This window comes from Colias croceus, chromosome 17 (genome assembly GCF_905220415.1).
Source record: "Colias croceus chromosome 17, ilColCroc2.1".
Taxonomy (NCBI): domain Eukaryota; kingdom Metazoa; phylum Arthropoda; class Insecta; order Lepidoptera; family Pieridae; genus Colias; species Colias croceus.
In genome coordinates, this window is record NC_059553.1 from 6484552 (window position 1) to 6504692 (window position 20141).

At 35.6% G+C, this 20141-nt stretch overlaps 2 protein-coding genes across 2 annotated transcripts; one reads left to right on the forward strand and one right to left on the reverse strand.

Annotated features, from left to right (window-relative positions):
* Nucleotides 1–1549: 1549 nt before the first annotated feature.
* On the forward strand, nucleotides 1550–4318 carry LOC123698860 (tRNA selenocysteine 1-associated protein 1). The gene is made up of 6 exons (XM_045645656.1): nucleotides 1550–1783; nucleotides 1869–2000; nucleotides 2626–2854; nucleotides 2988–3205; nucleotides 3569–3734; nucleotides 4130–4318. Exons 1-6 carry the CDS (start codon nucleotides 1757–1759, stop codon nucleotides 4249–4251), a joined length of 894 nt encoding a protein of 297 aa, XP_045501612.1. The 5' UTR covers nucleotides 1550–1756; the 3' UTR covers nucleotides 4252–4318.
* Nucleotides 4319–9208: 4890 nt separating this feature from the next.
* On the reverse strand, nucleotides 9209–19428 carry LOC123698849. The gene is made up of 12 exons (XM_045645633.1): nucleotides 18738–19428; nucleotides 18092–18324; nucleotides 17673–17803; nucleotides 17123–17221; nucleotides 16577–16699; nucleotides 16163–16334; nucleotides 15622–15837; nucleotides 15013–15223; nucleotides 14201–14783; nucleotides 11368–11520; nucleotides 11122–11255; nucleotides 9209–11034 (listed from the first exon to the last, which is right to left on the reverse strand). The coding sequence occupies exons 1-12, from the start codon at nucleotides 19300–19302 to the stop codon at nucleotides 9308–9310; spliced, it is 4347 nt and encodes a 1448-aa protein (XP_045501589.1). The 5' UTR covers nucleotides 19303–19428; the 3' UTR covers nucleotides 9209–9307.
* Nucleotides 19429–20141: the final 713 nt, after the last annotated feature.

The window sequence follows — 20141 nt, forward strand, 5'->3', positions numbered from 1 at the left end:
TGTGATTCCTTATTCATTGATTAAAGTTGATTTATTACTTGACATGAGCCATGACGCATAAATGGCATGACCAAATCACAATTGAAATCACACATTAAAGATAGGTACTCTTCAAGGTTGTCATGCGGCTTGACTCAAAAAGTGTAATTGATAGTGATTATTGAAGTGAAAACTTCTTTAGCGGCGTTGAGCACTTTTTCTGTAATGGGTATAAAATCTTAGTGCCCTTACGCACTAGCGGTTAACCGCTAGTGCGTAAGGGCACTTAAACTCGCGTCAGGACACGTGACCTGATCGAAAAAGCGTGAGCAAGCGCGCACGAGCAACTTTGTCTACGCAACTATTTTGTATCTCCCATGGGGATGGCGATCTGAGATCGATTAATCGAAGAATCGATTTTTCGAGCAGAAAATATCGATTTTTTAAATCGATATGAAGTACTGTGTCGATTCACTGAATCGATATATCACCCTTGAAAATCGACATTCGATTTTTTCTGTTTTGGTATAAACCATACAATTATTTGCATTTAGTTGAATGTGCCTGAATTATTATAAGAGTACTTATTACAGAGTTAACTACTCATAAACTCGCGAAATGGCTGTATGTTTAGTATCCTTTACTCGCCTCTCTTTAATAAAAAAGTTACGTTTGTAGTCTTTGACTTTATGTATCTATAATCTGTGACGATTGATATTGCATTATTCATTTGTGTCTCTTACCTTATTTTTTACTTTTTTGCAATCAATAAAAACATTCAGTATACCTATTAATACTTTTTTTTTTTTTTAGTTGACCTTATAGTTTGATACGGTAATAAAAATAATTGTTATTTTTGAATTCCCTGATTTTATTGATAAGATATCGTTAATTGCAATATTAATCTTGTTTTTAGTAAAATTGATACAAATTTACATTGTAAATGCAAACTTGAAAAAAAGATCGATTTTTTAAGAATCGATTTTGTAGGCCTCGATTTTTTCGTGAATCGATTCATTAGACTACGATTCGAATCGATTTAAAAATCGATCTTTTTCGTAAAGAATCGCCATCCCTACAGTCTCCCATCAATTTGTATGGGGAGTTGCGTCGCTACGTGTACGCAGTGCGTAAAGTGCGTACTACGCACTTTCATACTAGCCCATGGGTGGGAGAGACAAATTAGTTGCGGAGACAAAATAGTTGCGGGGACAAAGTTGCTCGTGCGCGCTACCTCGACGGATGGAAACGGCCCTCTCTACGGCCGCGGCCGGCGCGGCGAAAATGTACGCCTGGGCCTACTGTTCAACGTTAATAAATAATCAAGTTTTCATTTCTGCCGGCACTCCCGGAGTGCAACCCGTCTTTTCTCAATCACAGAGTTGACGACTCCACGACGACTCATATTCGTGAACAGACGATGAGACGAAATTATTCAATTTTAGAACAGATTACTGAACAATAATTTTCGTATTTTCCGTTATGTTAATTTTATTTCAAAAAAGTCGATGGGAGAATAGTTTGCTTTATTTAGTGGAAGCTAGTGTCAGTGGTTTGTCTATGAATTACTATGAAATGAAATAATATGAATGTCAATGTATAAATTTCTAATTATTTTGTTGTGACTTGACTCGTGAACCAATTACCAAACCACAAAATAATAAACATAAGTACCTACCTATCTTACATCTCGTGTGTTTGCGATATTCTCGTCAAGAAATTCTTAAGTGCAATAGATAGTTTATAAGAACTATTTTATAAAACTAAATAAATCACCATGCAGTGTCAACTTTGGATGGGCAGTGTAAGTAGTAAAATTTAAAAAATTCATTGAAATTAAATGAACTGTGTGCCGATAATATTTTTCTAAATTTGAATTTCCTTTTCAGTTGGAGCCGAACATGACTGAGAGCTTTATATTGGCCGCATTTCATAGAATGGGTTCAAGACCATTAAATGTAAAAGTTATGAGAAATAAGTTCACAGGTGAACCGGCTGGTTATGCATTCGTTCACTTTCAGGTATTTTTTATTATTTTGTATAATATGTTGCAGATTCTTTAAAATTATTAACATGAAAATACTTTTCAATACAGCTTAAATAAGCACCACTACCAAAAATATAGTTACTAACTTTATATCCAAAACTGTCAATGAACTGAATCAACCACATAATAATTAAAGTCTCAGCACGGGATCGGAAAGGGATCGTAACCGTAACGCCTTTCGCTTCGCTGTCAACCAGGCGTCAACCTACCGTATGCACGTGACGAAAGCGTATCAGCAGCGCCTGTACGTCAACTCGGCTACGGCTAGGCGACACCGGCGTTACGCCTAAAAACGGTAAGTACGGCAAGTCGTAGCGGGCAGAGACGTAAGCGCGGGGACGGAGAGACGTAAGCGCAGGGACGATGAGCCGTTAGCGCTGGAATTGCAAGTTCGGAGCCTGTTCCGAGGGGAGGCGATTACGTTACTATTCCGATTAGTGTGCGTTGCAGTAGGAAGTTTAATACAAACCATTCTGAACGGCTCGAGGCGATACGGTTCCGATCCCTTTCCGATCCCATATGTGTGCTGAGACCCTTAAGCATACAAAATATAGAGTATTAAGATAATGAAATAGATAATAAATATTTCATATTTACAGACTGATGAAGAAGCTATTGACACAATGCACAAATTGAACGGCAAACCAATACCGGGAACATTTCCAGTTGTTAGGTTCAGACTTAACACAGCTTCAAGGGAAGCCAGAGCAAATATGCAAACAGAAAGAGAATTTTCTGTCTGGGTCGGGGACCTCAGTCCAGATGTTGACGACTATTCACTGTATAGGGTATTTGCATCAAAGTACTCGTCAATTAAGACAGCAAAAGGTAAGATTCTATTTCTCCAATTATATACATTATAGATCATCCCATGCTATGTTACTACTAAAATATTATATCTGTTGTATTTAAATGAAATTTAAGATAAAGCAATGTCATTAACATTTTACATAATTTTTAGTAATATTAGACAATGCTGGTTATACAAAAGGGTATGGCTTTGTACGATTTGGTAATGAGGAAGAACAACGGAATGCATTATATGCAATGAATGGGTACACTGGCCTTGGAACGAAACCCCTGAAAATATGCACAGCAGTACCAAAACCTAAAAGTGCTATCACAACACCCAGCACTACAACTAGTACTTCTACAAATGCTACTTATACTTCTGGAGCGGTATGGTTTTTACAATTTCATAGCAAATTTCACATAAACTATTTATATGAATCAGCATTAACTAATACACAATGTGTGCCTGAAATTTCAATTTGAAATGCTTATTAATTGGCTCTTCCAAAGTAATATAATTTTCGTTTTCGTGCATCACTTGCATATGCAAACTTATAATGAATGTTGTATCAAGCTAAATTGCTCAGATTAGCTCGTTGTACAGATGACAGCATAACGCAGGCTTCTTCTCTTGTTTTAAATGGATTGCTGCATACCTTGCTTACCGTAAGGTACCAGGAAAGTATGAGCATAAAGTTGGTGTAGTTTGAGTGTAGGTGTAGTTGAACTAATGAGGAGTTGTGATTATAGGAGTACAACCAATATTATGATCCGTCAGCCTATTGGCAAAATTATTCAGCGTGGTCTGGCTACTATGGGCAGGGGGACGCGAGTGCAACGGTGCAGGCGGCCCCGGTAATTGACCCCGCGCAGGCCGTGGCTGCTAAAGCTCAGAGCGATGAATTAGCGCTTGTTGGTGAGTTTCTGTTTAATGTGTTTGTTTTACTTGTTTATGTTTATTTCAAAAATATTTGTAGTAGTGATTATTTGACTAGAAGCACAAGCGGTGAAAAATGTGTAAACAAATTCTATTAGGAAAATAACGCATATTCTGCTGGTACTCTGTGATGGTGTGGTAACATCCATGATCCAGCTAAGCAAAGATCTTTTTAACAATAATTTGTGTATACCCTAATTATTCATAACCATTTTTTAGTATATACAGAAATATGTATTAAATAAATATTTGAAACAGTTTTGGGTTATATTTATTGTAATGGTTTCATTTTGTGTAACGTAAAATTTCGAATCTCTCCTCGCGATGAAGATTCTTCTAAATATTAGAAATAAACATTTTGTATGCACATACAGAACACAAACGACCGATCGACATTGATGAGATGAATCAAGAATTCCTGAACCCTGAGCTATCGCTGTGGGATGGACTAGAGTCGTCGCAGTGGTTCCCGCACGAGGTTATAGAGGCGCATTAAGATATGACTTAATTAAATAGGTTTTTAAATTAAATAATAATTGAATAAATCTTCTTTAATATAAAAATATGGTGTTTCTCTTAGTGGGTAGGTTTTATCGTTTTTCATATAACTTCATGGATAAAGTAAAGCACAGAATCGCAACTGCGTGCAACAACAAATGGAAATAGTAACTCATGTTAGTGAGCAAGTAAAGCTGCAAAAAAACTATCGGACGCGGCCTATGGGCATCTAGCTAATAATAATTGTACATTGAGGTGTGCAAATAAAATGGTTTTAGACCTAGAACTTCAGATATCGAAATCATTATGGTATCTCAATATCCCGTATCGAATAAAAAAGACGTGTGGCACTCGGGGACTGCAGCGGTTAAGCTATTGCATAGGATGCCTTTAAGCCACACCTCCGTGCCCGTCGGAGTGGGGAGCGTGAGGTTTTTTCGTTACGAAATTTCTGGATTTGGTCCCCGCGCTCAAGGTCCGCGATAGAAGCTATGCAATACCTTTATAATTTTGTAGTTAACTATTACAATGGTGCCAAGTGAATTTGCGGGCAGCTGTGTACGGAGGAGACGTCATGTTAGTAGTCGGATTTCTTTGCTTTTTATGTTATCGTTTAGCAATAGATGAATCAACTATTTAAACTAACAGTTTTTTTTTTTTTTTTTTTTTTTATGTATGGTGTTTCTCAATGTTAGCCAGAAGGGCTTCTACATTTTAACGCGGACGCGGGGGTGAACTGAAGGTTCACCCTGGTAGCGACATGCACAAGGGCGTCCCCCCTTGACGGGGACCACGAACCTCGGCTTGAGCTGTCGCTTGAGTGGAGGAGGCCAGAAGGGCCCTAATCGGACGGGTAAACTAACAGTGCAGTAAGGAGATTAAAAGAAACACGAGTTTTACTGAAAACGTTTATTGGATACAAGCATAAATATTTATTTACAATCAGGACAAACACATTGTATATTGTTAACAATAAAATAACAAATTAAACTTAATAATTTCCACTTGATGATATCATGTGTCCATTCTATTAATATATCACATGGTTGGAAATAATATCTTAAATTAAACAAAGTATTATGCATGCATAAGAAAATTATTTTGACCTATTCATTATACAGGGCATAATCGTTAAGTGTGCACAGACGATTATTCCGTAACTATTGCAGATATCAAAAAACTTTAAACTGATATTGAAAGCCCTTTACTTAATGAGTAAAATGAGAATAATAACTTTATAAAAATAAAACGTGAAATATCCAAAAAATTTACATCAATCACTCCCATACATTTAGTATAAGATACGATTATCCTAAACATGTAATATGAAAAAAAATTTTTCTTTTTTGTATTTGTGCTTAAATTACTTCGCAATTTTTAATAAAAATTCATGTAGAAACTGGAAATAGAGCTCGATGTGGATTACAATGGTATTCCAAAACGAGGACGTCACTTCGAACATTTGCTTTAAACACAAAATGTATGGAAAATTGAATGGGAAAAATGGGAGTGTATAATGTGTAACTTTTTTGGATATTTCCCGTTTTATTTTTTTAAAGTTATAATTGTCATTTTTATCATTATGTAAAGGGTTTTCGATATCAGTTTAAGTTTTTTTGATAACTGCAATAGTTACGGAATAATCGCCTGTGCACACTTAACGATTACACCCTGATAAAATGCTTACCTATATTTTTCAAGCAACCGGTAATTTTACTAACAATAATTATTAGGTATATGTAACAATATATTACGCAATTAAATATGTACGTTTATGTTGTTTACTTCAAGATAACCATTGATATAGAATTTTGTATTTTACAAAATTATACTCCTTTAAATAATAGTCATTTTTGGCGTATATTGTAAACAAAATATTGTGATGATACAAAAATGACCAAGTACAATACGTCTTATATAATAAACACGATGATGAAGTTGTTTTCAAAGTCCTACTTAATAAGCTAGAGATTTACAAACTTACAATTGGCACATTATATAAATGAGAATTATATTACCTACTCTCACACGAGTCGTAATAGCGGTTATTATTTGTATATTTAATGCCCTATCCATGTAAATATATATCTTTTGGGGCCGCATTATGACCTCTTATTTCCAGACAGTTTACGCCTCGAATTGAACTGACTGGAAATTTTATATTGTACCATATATAAACACGGCCAGTTAGGCTGGTTGCAGAGCTTGACCGACCAACAGTGCGTACGTCAGTCGCGCTTGTCATATGTATGGAAATTCATAAAACCGTTCATAGCTAGACCGACCATACGCACGCGTATTTTCATGCGCATTAGTGTCATTATAGTCATAGGCCGCCTTTACACCTGTAAGTTTTACTTACGTAAGTCACTTACGTAAGCTACTTACGATAAATTTTCAAGTGTAAACACTCGTTGTAAGTAACTTACTGTAATTTTTTACAACTTTCGTAAATTTAAAAATTACAAGTCTAAACGTGTTCGAGTTTGCTTACGGAAGCGACTCGCAGCTTATTGAATTATTTTGATAAGTTGAGAACTCACCAAAACAATGTCCTCTAAACAAAAACAAAATAAAATCTGGTCACCAAACGAGGTAGAAGCTTTAATTACCGCTTTTGAAGCACGTCCCATACTGTGGGACTACAAAAATAAAGAATACAAAAACCGCGTAAAAACAAATTCACTACATGTTGAACTTAGCGAAATGTTTAATATCACTCCAGATGAAATCATTAGAAAGTTGCATAATTTGAAAGGACAATTTAGCCAAGAAGTGACAAAATTAAAGAAAAAGAAGAGCGGCAGCGGTACTAACGAAGTTTATGTGTCAAATTGGCGGTATTTTAATGCCCTTTCTTACGACTTGCCCTACTGATTTAATGTAAACGGGCGTGTAATAATTTATGTAAGTTTAAACTCACAAAAATTACGTAAGCATTATTTACTGTAAGTTTATTTTAAGTGTAAATGCAACCGTAAGTCAGTTACATAATTTTTACGAAAGTAACTTACAGGTGTAAAGGCGGCCATACAATAATTGTTGATGCGTATCGTCAGGACCGACGCGACGGTACGCACTGACGGTCGGTCAAGCTCTGCAACCAGCCTTATCCTTTCTTCTGTGGTGGCCATTTTGCATGGTTCGCGCATCTGTGGAAGGCAATTCTGGGTGGCCCCGCGCGACTTATTAAAATGACGATATCTCTAAAATTTTGTAGGGAGCTACTTTGTATAACTAATATCGTTCGAATCGTTATGAAACAAGCTAATATGTATATAAAAAATATCTTAGTCCTAAATTACTTTCAATAAATAAATAATTCTAGCTTGAAATCAGGATGAGCAAATTTTTTTTTAGTTCATTGTACAGTCGTTAAAAATAAATAAATAAACAATTATTCGTACACTTTTATTATACGGTTTTACTGTATTTACAGTAATAAATATACAAACACATTAAATAAAAAAAACAAACATTCCTTTACATTTTTTTACAATACAAGGCTTACAAATAGGTACATTAGCCATTCCGGGCGGTCCGAGCGCCGGGCAAAAAATAAGGTCCGTTAATTCTTCAATCCTGAGAATACTGTAGGTCAAGTGGTTTGGTTCACATACTTGCCTAAAAAGAGTTTAGGCTGTACGAAGTGTTTATTTTACGAGAAATGAAACAATAAAAAAAGCACTTGAAAATAAGCGCAAAAAAGATCCTCTTAAACTTTGGATAACAGGATGAATTCTGTTGCATTTATTTGAAATAAAAATCAATATTCTACAATGATAATTACAAATCGATCAGCACAATAAAAGACATGAAGCCTTTGTAAAATATTTCTAAAATCGACTACTAAATGAAAGTTTAAACAATTTCACCACAAAATCAATCTCTTAGTGATCGCTCAACAGACGGGGAAAAAATACATGACTAACATAGTATGGATACGACCAAGACTCACATTTCAAACTCAAACATTTATAACAAATTTTTAACATTTACCACCGATTCGGAAAGCAGTATCTACGGAGAAGAACCGGCAAGAAACTCCATAGTTGCTCTTTTAAATCATGTCAGTTTTACAATTTAATTTTACAAAATAATGTAATAAATGTAACATCATATATTATAATAATTATTTGAACCAATAATTACATTAATTGCAGACGAGTCTTTTAAAAAAAAAAAAAAAAATCTTGAGAGGTGTCAAGGGACACCCGGATGGAACGAAGTTCCTTTCGATTAATTACTGAAGGAATTGTAATATTTTTATTTTTTTTAGTTATAATTTGTTCCTATTGTAAACTCAAACTCAAACATTTATTTATTCAATTAGACTTCTTCGAGAAGCACTTTTGAAACGTCAATACATATTTTTAACATTTACCACCGACTCGGAAAGCAGAAAAATTATGAAGGTTTAAAAAGGGTCGTAAATGTTAGAAAAAGTGTTGTGACAACTTTTCGTAAGAATACCTAACCAGCAACAAAAGATACAATTGTGGATGGACATATTTATACAAATAAATATAGATCTAGGGCGTGTAAAACCAGGGTGTGGGTCGCGGGCAAAAGCTTATCTATATACATATAATAAATCTGTAGAAGGGTCAATTCTGTACATTGAAAATATTGAAAAAATAACTAGCAGGGGGTGTTACTGGATCGATACCAAACCCAAATATGTGATTAAAAAAATTTTTGTCTGTCTGTATGTGAAGACATCACGTGAAAACTACCGGTTCGATTTCGATGAAACTTGGTATAATTATACCTTATTATCCTGGGCGTAAAATAGGATACTTTTTATCCTGGAAAAATACGTAGAAAAAAAATTAATCTCAATTTTTCAGTTATCCATAGACGTTGTTCTGTAGTAGGTACCGCGAACACACGTTGCGTATTATTATAGACCTAGCCGTATTTGGGTCCAATAGATATTTATAAGATGTCATTGTCCGAGTTACTCAAAATGGAGAAATAAACCATCCACGCAAAGACCGACATCCGCGCGGACGGAGTCGCGGGCGGAAGCTAGTTTAACATAAATTATGTGACTATGAATGAATAGAAAGAAAACAGGGGTCCATACATACAGTTTTACTGCAACCAACACAGAACGTACGCACCTGTTTCTTGCACACCGTACACGCTCGCCGTTTGCGTTGGTGGTTCCCCATCGGGAACTCAGCCAATCGGTGAGAAACGTCGACGTGCACGTTCTGTGTTGGTGCAGGCGGAAGTGGTGAAGGACAGGAATGCTTTGAAAGGAGTGATTTTATAAGGGAGATTCGGAAATTGCGATGACTTAAAGAAGAAGAGTGATGATGATGTATAATGTAAGAATTTAAAACGGACACGTTTAGCAATCGTCTGAAAAATTTTTTGTACCACACCCTGGTCCGTTTTCGCTCGACTGGGTACATTGACAGTAATTGATCCTTTTTGTCCATCCCACCCATAATGATATTGTAATCCAATATCAGGATGGGTTTGGTGGAGCTTTCAATTAGGCGCTGGCCGTTGCCATGGTATGTAGAGATCATAGACACCCTATTAGAATCTCTCCATACCATGACATCGACGTCCCCAGCGGTGAGACCAGCAATTTGACCTGGGCGCATAATTCGTTTGGTGAGACTGTGTAGAGCCTTCGGAACGTACTTACGATCGGTTCGCAGGGTTCCTACACAGTCAAACCCCAAGGATTTAAGACGTCGAGCGAGGCTTGGGGAGTTGTAAAAGTTGTCCATCCACAATGTGTATCCTTTGTTTTCTAGGCCTTGGATCAGTCGCAATACAATTGATGGTGTTGAGGCCTCCAATGGATCTTCTGTATGTTGTAGAGGGGCTTTTTTATGAGCGTGAACCTCAAACCGCCATAGGTAGCCGGTTTGAGATTCACAAATCTCATAAGTTTTCACCCCTCTACGTGTAGCTTTATTGGGAATAAGTTGGCTCATTTCGAGCCAACCTTTCCACATTAAAAGACTCTCGTCTAGTGCAATATTTTGAGCCGGTGTATAGAGCTCTTGGAATTTTTTGTTCAAATGTGACAGTATTGGCCGTATTTTAAATAGTTTGGCTTCGGAGTAGTCCAGTTCTACCGCACACATGTCGTCGTTATCGCTAAAATGGAGACATTTGCTTAATATTAAAAAACGACCGATAGACATGTGTGCGCTAAAACCGGGAGTATAAAATATGTCAGGGGTGGAAGACCAGTACTCCTCTATGCGGGTCTTAATAATAACCCCCATAGCCAAAATTATCCCAAAATATGCGTATAACTCATTGGGATCGGTGTCCTTCCACCGAGAGATACGGCTTCTGGGACACATGAGGTTGTTATTAATCATCTGGTCTGCCACCTGCTGAGCATATTTATTCGTCTCCGAGGCAATGTGCTCCATAATTTGAAGATCCCATACGTCAATAAAAATGTCATACGGGTCGTCATGAGAAGTTGTCGGACCAACATTATTTTCGGAAAACGTTTCCCGTCTCAATGTAGGGGGCATTGGAAAATTCGGAAACTCTTTCCAATCAAAATCATACCAGCGCCAAGGCTGTTTCGTCGCCGTAAGGGGTACACCAGGCACTGGGTCAGCGACAGACACTGGCTCAGCGATAGGCACTGGGTCATCAGTGGGTGCATACTCTTCGGCAGCATCCTCATCCTGGTCCAAGGGTGTCACCATGGTGCTCTGAAGCACTCTTGGAATACCACGAAACACGACTGTCTCTTCGTCGTCATCGCTCTCGTCGGAGTCTTCTTCGCTTCCTGTAATAAATGGTTAAAAACCTGGTAAAAACCAGTAGTTTGGCTACGACCCTAAACCATTATACTACCATATTAGCGGGTTCTTACCGTAGTTGATTAGGTATGAAATATTTCCATTTCGCAGGTACCGTGGGCGAGGAGGTAATTGCTGCATATGCTGTATCGGAGAGTCGGGTGGTAGCGTGTTTTGATCAGACTCCCATCCCTCGCATTCAACAAAGCTAAAATAAAAGCAGTGTGGTAGTATTGATATTTTTAGAGATAAATAAGATTATGAAATGTGAATGTAAATAAATAAATAAATAAAATAAGAATAAGTTGTAAGATACTTACATTGCCGGCGAAGGCACCGAACATGACAACGATGATAGTGGTACAACCGATGGCGATGGTGGTAGTGGTGCAACTAATGGTGACTGTGGTGGTGAAATCGACGGTGATGGTAGTGGTTTCACCGATGGTGTTGGTGATTGTCTACTATTTGATCTAGATGAAGATTTTAAAACAGAAGTTAACACTTGCTGATATAGTATTACAACCATACCACAACCATAAAACTATAATAATATCGACAAGATACTAAAGTAGAACCGTATAATGCTGTAACATTGCCTTTATAGCTCAACATTGCCTAAATTCACAAAAGGTAAATTATTCCCGCTGCGAAATGTTTTTTATTGTCTATGGTATTACTAAAAACATCTAAAGGCAATCTATATCATACGTCACTCCAAATTTTAGTTAACAAACTGTCATTAGTTAACAAACTGTCAGAGTCAGTACTCAGTGCAGATACTCGCTAGACAGTACTCCGATTATTCGCAGGAGATGCTGAATGTGGCGGTAGATTTAGATTAAGTCACATGTAAGAAAATATCTTCATACGAGGCGGAGAAACAATTCGGTATTCCTAGGCGTACTATTCTTAAAAAATGTAAGAATCTTCATGTAAAATCTGTGGGCCATCCTACAAAATTATCTGCAGAAGAAGAAAAGCATATAGCTGAGGTTGTTAATTTATCAGCAGAGTTCGGTTGTCCATTGAGTATGATTGACTTGCGTATTGTTCTGCACGATTATTTAGAAAAAAATGACCAATTGCAAGTTTTTAATGGAAAAATGCCCGGCGAACTATGGGTACGTTCTTTTATGGCGCGTCATAATTTTACTAAGCGTGCTACACAAAATATTTTAAGATGTCGCGCTGAAAAGTCTGTTTCAGAAATGCTCGAATTTTACAAAAATCTAGAGAATTCTCTTCTAAACATTCCTCCCCAGAACATACTAAATTTTGATGAAACAAATCTTAGTGACGACCCAGGTACGAAAGCCATCTTTAAAAGAGAAACTAAGCATCCGGAGCGCGTAGTAAATTCAACCAAAACTTCAGTGTCAATAATGTTTGCTGGTACAGCAACTGGTCAGTGTTTACCTCCATACGTAGTATATAAATCCGATCATTTATGGGCACGTTGGTGTCGAGATGGGCCCCAAACGCCCGATACAACAGAACCAAGTCTGGATGGTTTGACATGAACGTGTTTGATGATTGGTTTGAATCTATTGTTTTACCCTGGGCCAATGATTTAAATAGGACAAAACTTGTAATTGGTGATAATTTGTCGTCACATCTCAGTGTTAGAACAATAAAATTATGTCTGGAAAATGATATCAAATTTGTGTTTTTACTGAAAAATGCCACACATCTAACAGAGCCTCTGGACTTGGCTTTTTTTAGACCACTGAAGAGGGAATGGCGGAAAATTTTACTACAATATAAACTTTCAAACCCTAGTGTTTCTTCAATCAACAAATGCCATTTTCCTCAACTTTTAAAGGAATTATTGGAGAAAATAGAGTTGAATAACAATGAAAACTTGAAAAGTGGATTTCTGGCAGCTGGCATTTATCCGCTTAATCCATCTAAAGTTAACGACAAAATATCAAATACCACGGAGAAGAAAGAAGAAAAATTTGATACAGCTCTTTTAGACTTTTTACAGACCAGTCGACAATACAAACCGTTAAAAAGTGGTAAAAATCAAAAATATCAAATTACTCCAGGAAAGTCATTATCAACAGAAGATGACGAAAAAATATCCATCAAAAAGGTGAAACCTACAAAAGTAAAAGCAAAGAATGTTGCAAATTCGGAAATTAACCACAATAACATATTAGCAGCACCACTCAGTGAAATTGATTCTATTACACAAATTTCAGAAAACAACTCCAAAATGAAAAAGTCAAAGGTCTTTTGTCAGATATCAAATTTAGAACACTCAATACCCCATTTAGGTGCTTAGAAAACACACCTCTACAGCTTACTCATATAAATACTGACTTGTTTCATACTTCAACGCTAAATTAACCTTCAGACACAAAATCTTTGATAGATGAGAATAGTGAGTGTAACTTACTAAATAAAATTGTTACTCTTGTAAACGTTCATGGTACTTTAAGTAGCACTGATGAAGAAAATAATATAAATAGGGGTAATATAGTTAAGCCTCAAAAGAAGAAGAAATTATTATTATTTCTTAACGATTAAAGATTTATCGAAGAAAACGTCAAAATCCGTGCAAAGTTGCAGCATTTTACGGAACTACTTACGGCCACATGCGCATCCTTTTTGGATGCATGGCAGTCTCGAGACCCTGGTCTACCGGCAACTCGCCAATGTCGCGGATCACAAGTCTTAAATTCAATACGAGTCAATGATAATAACAATATTTAATTTATCAACAGAGAAAAATAAAAATAAGAATGTTGAAAAAATAAATCTTAATATGATTTTGCCAGTCAGTTCAATTCACGGCGTAAACTGTCTGGAAATAAGAGGCCCTGATCACCTAATAGTTTGTTACATTATAAGTTGCATCTATATTGAAATTTGAATGTAAATTGGATTACTATTCATTTCCCATGTGCGATTATTTTAAAGCTTTAGACTTAAACTTAATATATAACAATTGAATTAGAAACAAATGGATGGTTAAGTAAACTTATGCTTGGTATAATTAAGTTTACATTGCCTATTTTATATGTACTAAATTTTTAAAGTCACTCCGCTATTTTATACATAAAACATCCATTTGTTTCCAAGTCTCAAATTTGCAACAAAATTAAACATTAAAGCTGTGTAATGGAAAAGGAACTATTTCGCGACCGTTTCGAGGTATCCGAACACTTGGCACTTGGTGTACTAGTTCGACTATCACCACTATTCGGAGACATTAGAGGCGAGGAACTATTCGACACTGTACTTTTTGGAGTTCCTTTCTTCATATATCCAACTACGGAATTCAACAACACTGTAGGTAAAGCCACTTGAGTTAATTTCCCTGGTTCATGTGCTATGTACGTTTGGAGCATCTTTTTTCCGGGGGATTTTGGATTGTTCACTGTCAGAACTATGAGCGATCCCGTTTCGATGTTTGCCGGAATGTTGTTTAGAGAAGTAACTACTTCAGGTGTTTTGTTGATATTTGGAGTCTTAGAAGTTGTTGCGTTTGCAGGACTTGGAGTGTCTTTAGTTTTCTGTCTCTTATTTATCATTGCTAGAGTGGTGAGGGTTGGCGTGGGTGGCGTTGGAGTATTTGGTGGTATTGGTACTGGAGATTTTGGTATTGTCCGTTTCAATGGTTGTGTTTGTTTCGCTCGTTCTAGCAAATCGTCTGCTGTTGCAATCTCTGGTTTGTGCCGGATACTTTTAGATTTTACAGACACTTCTAGTGCTTTTAAACCTCGACCTGGAATAGAGACAAAAATAAATTATTAAATGATAAATAAATGCTTAGCATTAAAATTTATGAAAATAAATTCAAAATTTGTATAAAGTAATGTCGTATTCGTAAAAGTCATGTTATGCTATGATAATGAAATGAAAACATTATAAAAAAGTTATTTCCTTTTACCAAAAGAAGCTTAATCAAAAATGAAAACTTCATAAAATTTAATTAATTATTAAAATGAACTCACTTCTTCTATGTCCAATCTCCCTAGCCGCTCGTAACCGATCCTTTTCTTCTTTCTTCTGTCGCATAAACTTGTCCTTCTCTTCTTGCGCTTTACGCTTTTCTGCTTCTCTTTCGTTTGTGAATTCGTCTTTGAGTGAAATAGCGTCCCACTCTATTCTTGATCGTAGCGCTTTATCAACTTGTGCACCATTGAACTTCTCTTCTTTTTTGAACTGAAATAAAACATTTACATAATTGGTTTTAGAAGTTGATGATGTTGCAATAATAAAATTATTTCATTGTAATAAAATTTCTTCGATGTCGAAATGTAATGCGATACAGAACCATAATATGGCAAGAGAGCGTGCTAGCGGGTATACGCCTTATTTGCGTAGGGAACGGCAACATAGTGCACTTCGCATTACTTATATACGCTTGAGTTCGCGTATCGTGCGATCCGCCAACAAAGCATGCACTCGCTTTATTTGAGTAAAGTCTTCGTAGTCAAATGCGAGCGGTCCGGCAACACAGCACACTAGTACTACCTACAGACATCAACCATCCGGCAACGCAGCACACTCAACTACAACTTTAGCTTACGCCGCGTCCGGTCCGGCAACACAGCACTCACCTTCACTTTCAGCTCGCGTCTCGTCCGATCCGGGAACAGAGGCGCCATCAGCGTGAAGTCGGTACCAATAGCAGCAAGTGCTCTATAGAACCGCACGGTTTCAGGGGCACTCCAGTCAGCGGAGCGGGCGCTGCGCTTGTACTGACCACGACCAGCTAGCCACGCACCCTCGCGTACTATGGAAGACACTTTCTGGGTTCGCGTTTGTTTTATCACCTGGGAATATAAAAAGGTCAATTTATTTTTCATCATTTATTTTCATCAATGTATTTCATAAAACATTCTTTTTTATTTCATTTCTTTCATTAATTCATTCATTGCAATGCGGACGGTTTTTTAACATCTAAATGTTGCAATATGTATATCAATGAAATTGCGTGTCTATGAGAAATGTTACTTTGTTACGAGTCCATTACTAGATTTTAATTTCATTTAAATTAAAAAAAAAAATTATGTGACTAATTAGCCACGTTTCGATTCCCGGAGTGCTAATAATCTAACTACGCCTTTTTTTATTATAATATCACTTCGTATTACTGACTAAACTAGACTCATCAAGAACTATTTCTCCATTTGGCCCCAGTTTAATTTGTGGAACAGGCGCCGCATCGCTTTCTGTCGGATCATCTGCGTCTTCTTCTTTCATCTCTTTTTTCTGCTTCTCCAAGTCTTTTACACTCTCTTCTTTAGCTTTTAGTTCATCTTGATCAGGCCTAGAAATTCATATTAAAATTAATAACTAGGGCTCCTCAATATAATAGTTACAAAGACAAAATTTAATTTTAAATTAATAACTAAACTAAATTCTTTCACCAGTGTTTTAAAGGCTAGTTCTTTATTCGCTATTTAGTCAAACTGAACAAGGCACAATTATAGACCATTTATTAAGTAGGGTTTGTATTGGAAAGCAAATAATATACAAGGAACAACAAAAAAATAGAAGAAGTATACTTACACAATAGGATTTGTCGTAGGATTGTAGAATATGAGATCATACATAGTCAGGGCTTCACGTTTTACGGCCTCCCGTCGTCGTCTCATCGCCATTAAACGCCTGCTAGCTTCCATTCGTCGAGTCCTTAGTGTAACAGTAAAAAAATATGCAATTTCTGTATTAAAATTATTTTGTTTAAGTTTGCAAATAGACTTGGGGTATTTCAGAGAAAAATAAAAAAGGATAACTTGGTATTGAATTTGAAGTTTAGGATAATTTTCATAAGCATCATAGTAAAAAAGTAAGTTATTTGCAGTTTACGCGTGCCATAGTTTTTTCAATTATTTTTTAATGATAATCACTACATAGTATAAAACAAAGTCACTTTCTCTGTCCCTATGTTCCTTTGTATGCTTAAATCTTTAAAACTACGCAACAGATTTGATGCGGTTTTTTTTAATAGATAGAGTGATTCAAGAGGAAGGTTTTAGTATATAATTTATTAGGTTTTAGACAAAGTGGGCGAAGCCGCGGGCGGTAAGCTTGTATGCAATAAATATAACATACTTCTGTATTTTTTCTTTGAGTGGAGATGCTGGTGTTGGTTGTGTTGTTGCTTGACTTATATTTGAACACACTGAATCATTCCTTATCCGACTCACTTCCCTGCAAATATTACATTTACAATAAAAATCAATCAGGCTATTTATTCATTATTACATTAGTAATTATTTACTTAAGTAATTGGCAATAGTTAAGTGCATGTTTTTCTTATCTTTCTTGAGAGCTTTAACAACATGTGAGTACAGAAAATAATGGAAATGATGTTAAGTGGTAGATAAAGGAAAGATAATTTCTCAAATTAAAGTTTATATATTGATAGTGTGAAAATATATATGTAATTATTTTATACAAAAAGCAAAATAAATATAAAATTTTCATGCAGTAATTTAAAAATTTCTAGTTCTGTGTATTATTTTTATGTATTTCATGATATTTCAAAATCACTACATAGTATGTATAAAACAAAGTATGAGAAATCTGAATTTTTGATCTGCATCTACTAGTTATTTTTAAACATTTGATATCAAATTTTTAAATTTGGGGCATATCTTACCTATTTAACAGTCCCTGCAGAGTGAGGTGTGGTGTGTGAGAGTCATGTCTCTGTCTTGCAGGGGCTGGCGTAGTGGTACCACTACTTAGGAGACTGCGGCGACTCTCATCTTCTGATTCACTTGCACTACCCTAATGATATAGAGAAGTTTTAGCAATTTAGAATATTATGTTTTGAATAGAGCAACTAAAAAGTTGTTAAAATGTTCTCTGTACAAACTGCTATCAGAACTTAAAACTAAAATAAACATGTATACTTGAATAAATAAAAGTTAAGGTTTTCAGACAGAAATACATTTGAATGGTTAGTGCAATGTCAAATAATATGAAAAAAAAACATTATACTTTCAATCATATTTCTTTTGCACTATTTATAACTGAAACAAATTCAATTTTTTATTAATTTTATTTAATTATTACCTGTATACTATTTCTTCTCGGTCCCAAGCGTGGTACAGGACGGAGTTTTGGCCGCACTTTACTGGGAGATGGTAATGGGACAATCGGATCAAACAAGACTTCTGCATTTTCAGAGATGATTTCACTTTTTAATTTTTCTAGCGGTTTTGGTGCACTACGAGCAGGCTGTAATGGTACAATCCCATCCATTGCGTCTTCAGTAATACTTTCTGGTACACTTGGTACATTATAATCTGTAATTTAGAATTTATATTTAAAAATAATTATAATTTATATTGAAAAATTGCTAAATTGCAAATGCTTTATAAATTTATATTTATAAAGCATTTGAATGCCATAAAACCACCAATAAAATCAGCCAATCGTGACCCCGTGAGTTGGTCAGGCGTCCGCCCCGGAATGGCGCGAAAGGATACGGGTTTGAGTCCCGCCTCTAAAAATTGTTGAAATTTGTAAATAAGAACAGAAATAGTTAATATTAATCGCATAATTTTTTAATATTCATAAAAAAGAGAATTTAAATCATCAAGCATTGCATTTTAATTTTATAACTAAAACTTCTGTTTCTTCAATTAGGTACTATTGAAACAATTGAAATTCATATCTATTCAGTTGTCTGCAGATCATTATTTAAATAGGAACTTACCATCTGTGTTTGCTTTGCTTCTAACATTGTTTTGTTCTATTTTACTTATAGAATTACTTGCAACTCTCAATTCTGTATTTTCTGTAAGTTCATGACGTGTAGGAGTGGCTTGATGAAGAGGAGTTTTGTCTTTTGAAGTATCTATGCCTTTTGGAGGATTCTGAAGAGTTAATCTATTTGGTGAAGTGAAGGGTCTCTTTGGACTGTTGCGAATTATAGGTGAAGCGAAAGCCCTTTTCGGACTATTCCTTATGATTGGAGAGGCGAAAACATTACGTGTAGTGGATGGTGATGGAGTAACTGGTCGCGTCTCTTTCTCTTTTGTAGCTACGTTTTCGGAAGGTACGGTTTTTGGACTTGAATTATTATCATTGCCCGAGGCTAGGGTAGGTTCGACACTTTCAGAGAGCGGAATATTTTTATTGTCATCATGATCACTAGTTAGAGGAACGGATTTTTTTGGACTCTCAGTTTTAGTATGTTTATTATTTTCGGAAGTGGCTGCGTTTTTTCTTCTTGGTGGTAGTGCTGTAACAGCTTTAATTCTTGCTCTTCTTGTTGACATTTTAATTCAAATACTAATATCAGAACCCTATTGTTAAAATATTTAACAATAACTGTTCACACAACTTACTGGCCTATACCTATTTAATTATAAGGTGGTAACAAGCTACGTCGACGTTATTCAAGAATAATATAACGGTTTTACATTACAATAAAACCGATATTATGTGCCGAAAAGGAAAACATACAGCATTGTTATGAAGAAGCAATGTATACTCAACCATAGATACGGAATGATTTCCATAGACTACATACAAACTCTAGTTCCAATTTATTCCGCTAGAGGTCGTCGCTGTCACCAGCAAGGTGATGGGGGAACCAAATTCATTTTTCGAATCATAGTCTTCACCAGGAAGGACTTCCTGCAATGCTGTATGTTTTCCTTTTCGGCACATAATATCGGTTTTATTGTAATGTAAAACCGTTATATTAATGTGCCTCTGGAAAACATACAGCATTGTTATGAAGACGTGTTTGTTATCTGCTGGTGAAATAAAAAGACACAACGCTATGATGAATATAAAATATACAAAATAAAAGTCATATATAATATTCAAACAATTTATTATAGCATTTTTCATATTTCCTTACTTGTAATCATTAAATCATTTCACATAATTAATATGCACAATATTTTATGTTTAGACCAAATTAAAATAATATACTATTTTAAGTAGCCTTTAACTTTTAATCAATATTCAATCAATATAAAAATATTAACGTTAAAAATATATATTCTATGATAATGTAAAAGTATTAAAAATCAAATTTCGATTATTTTCATTAGATAGCTCAATTTCACGACAATAATGTTTAAAAAATGTATCGGAGGATTTCCAA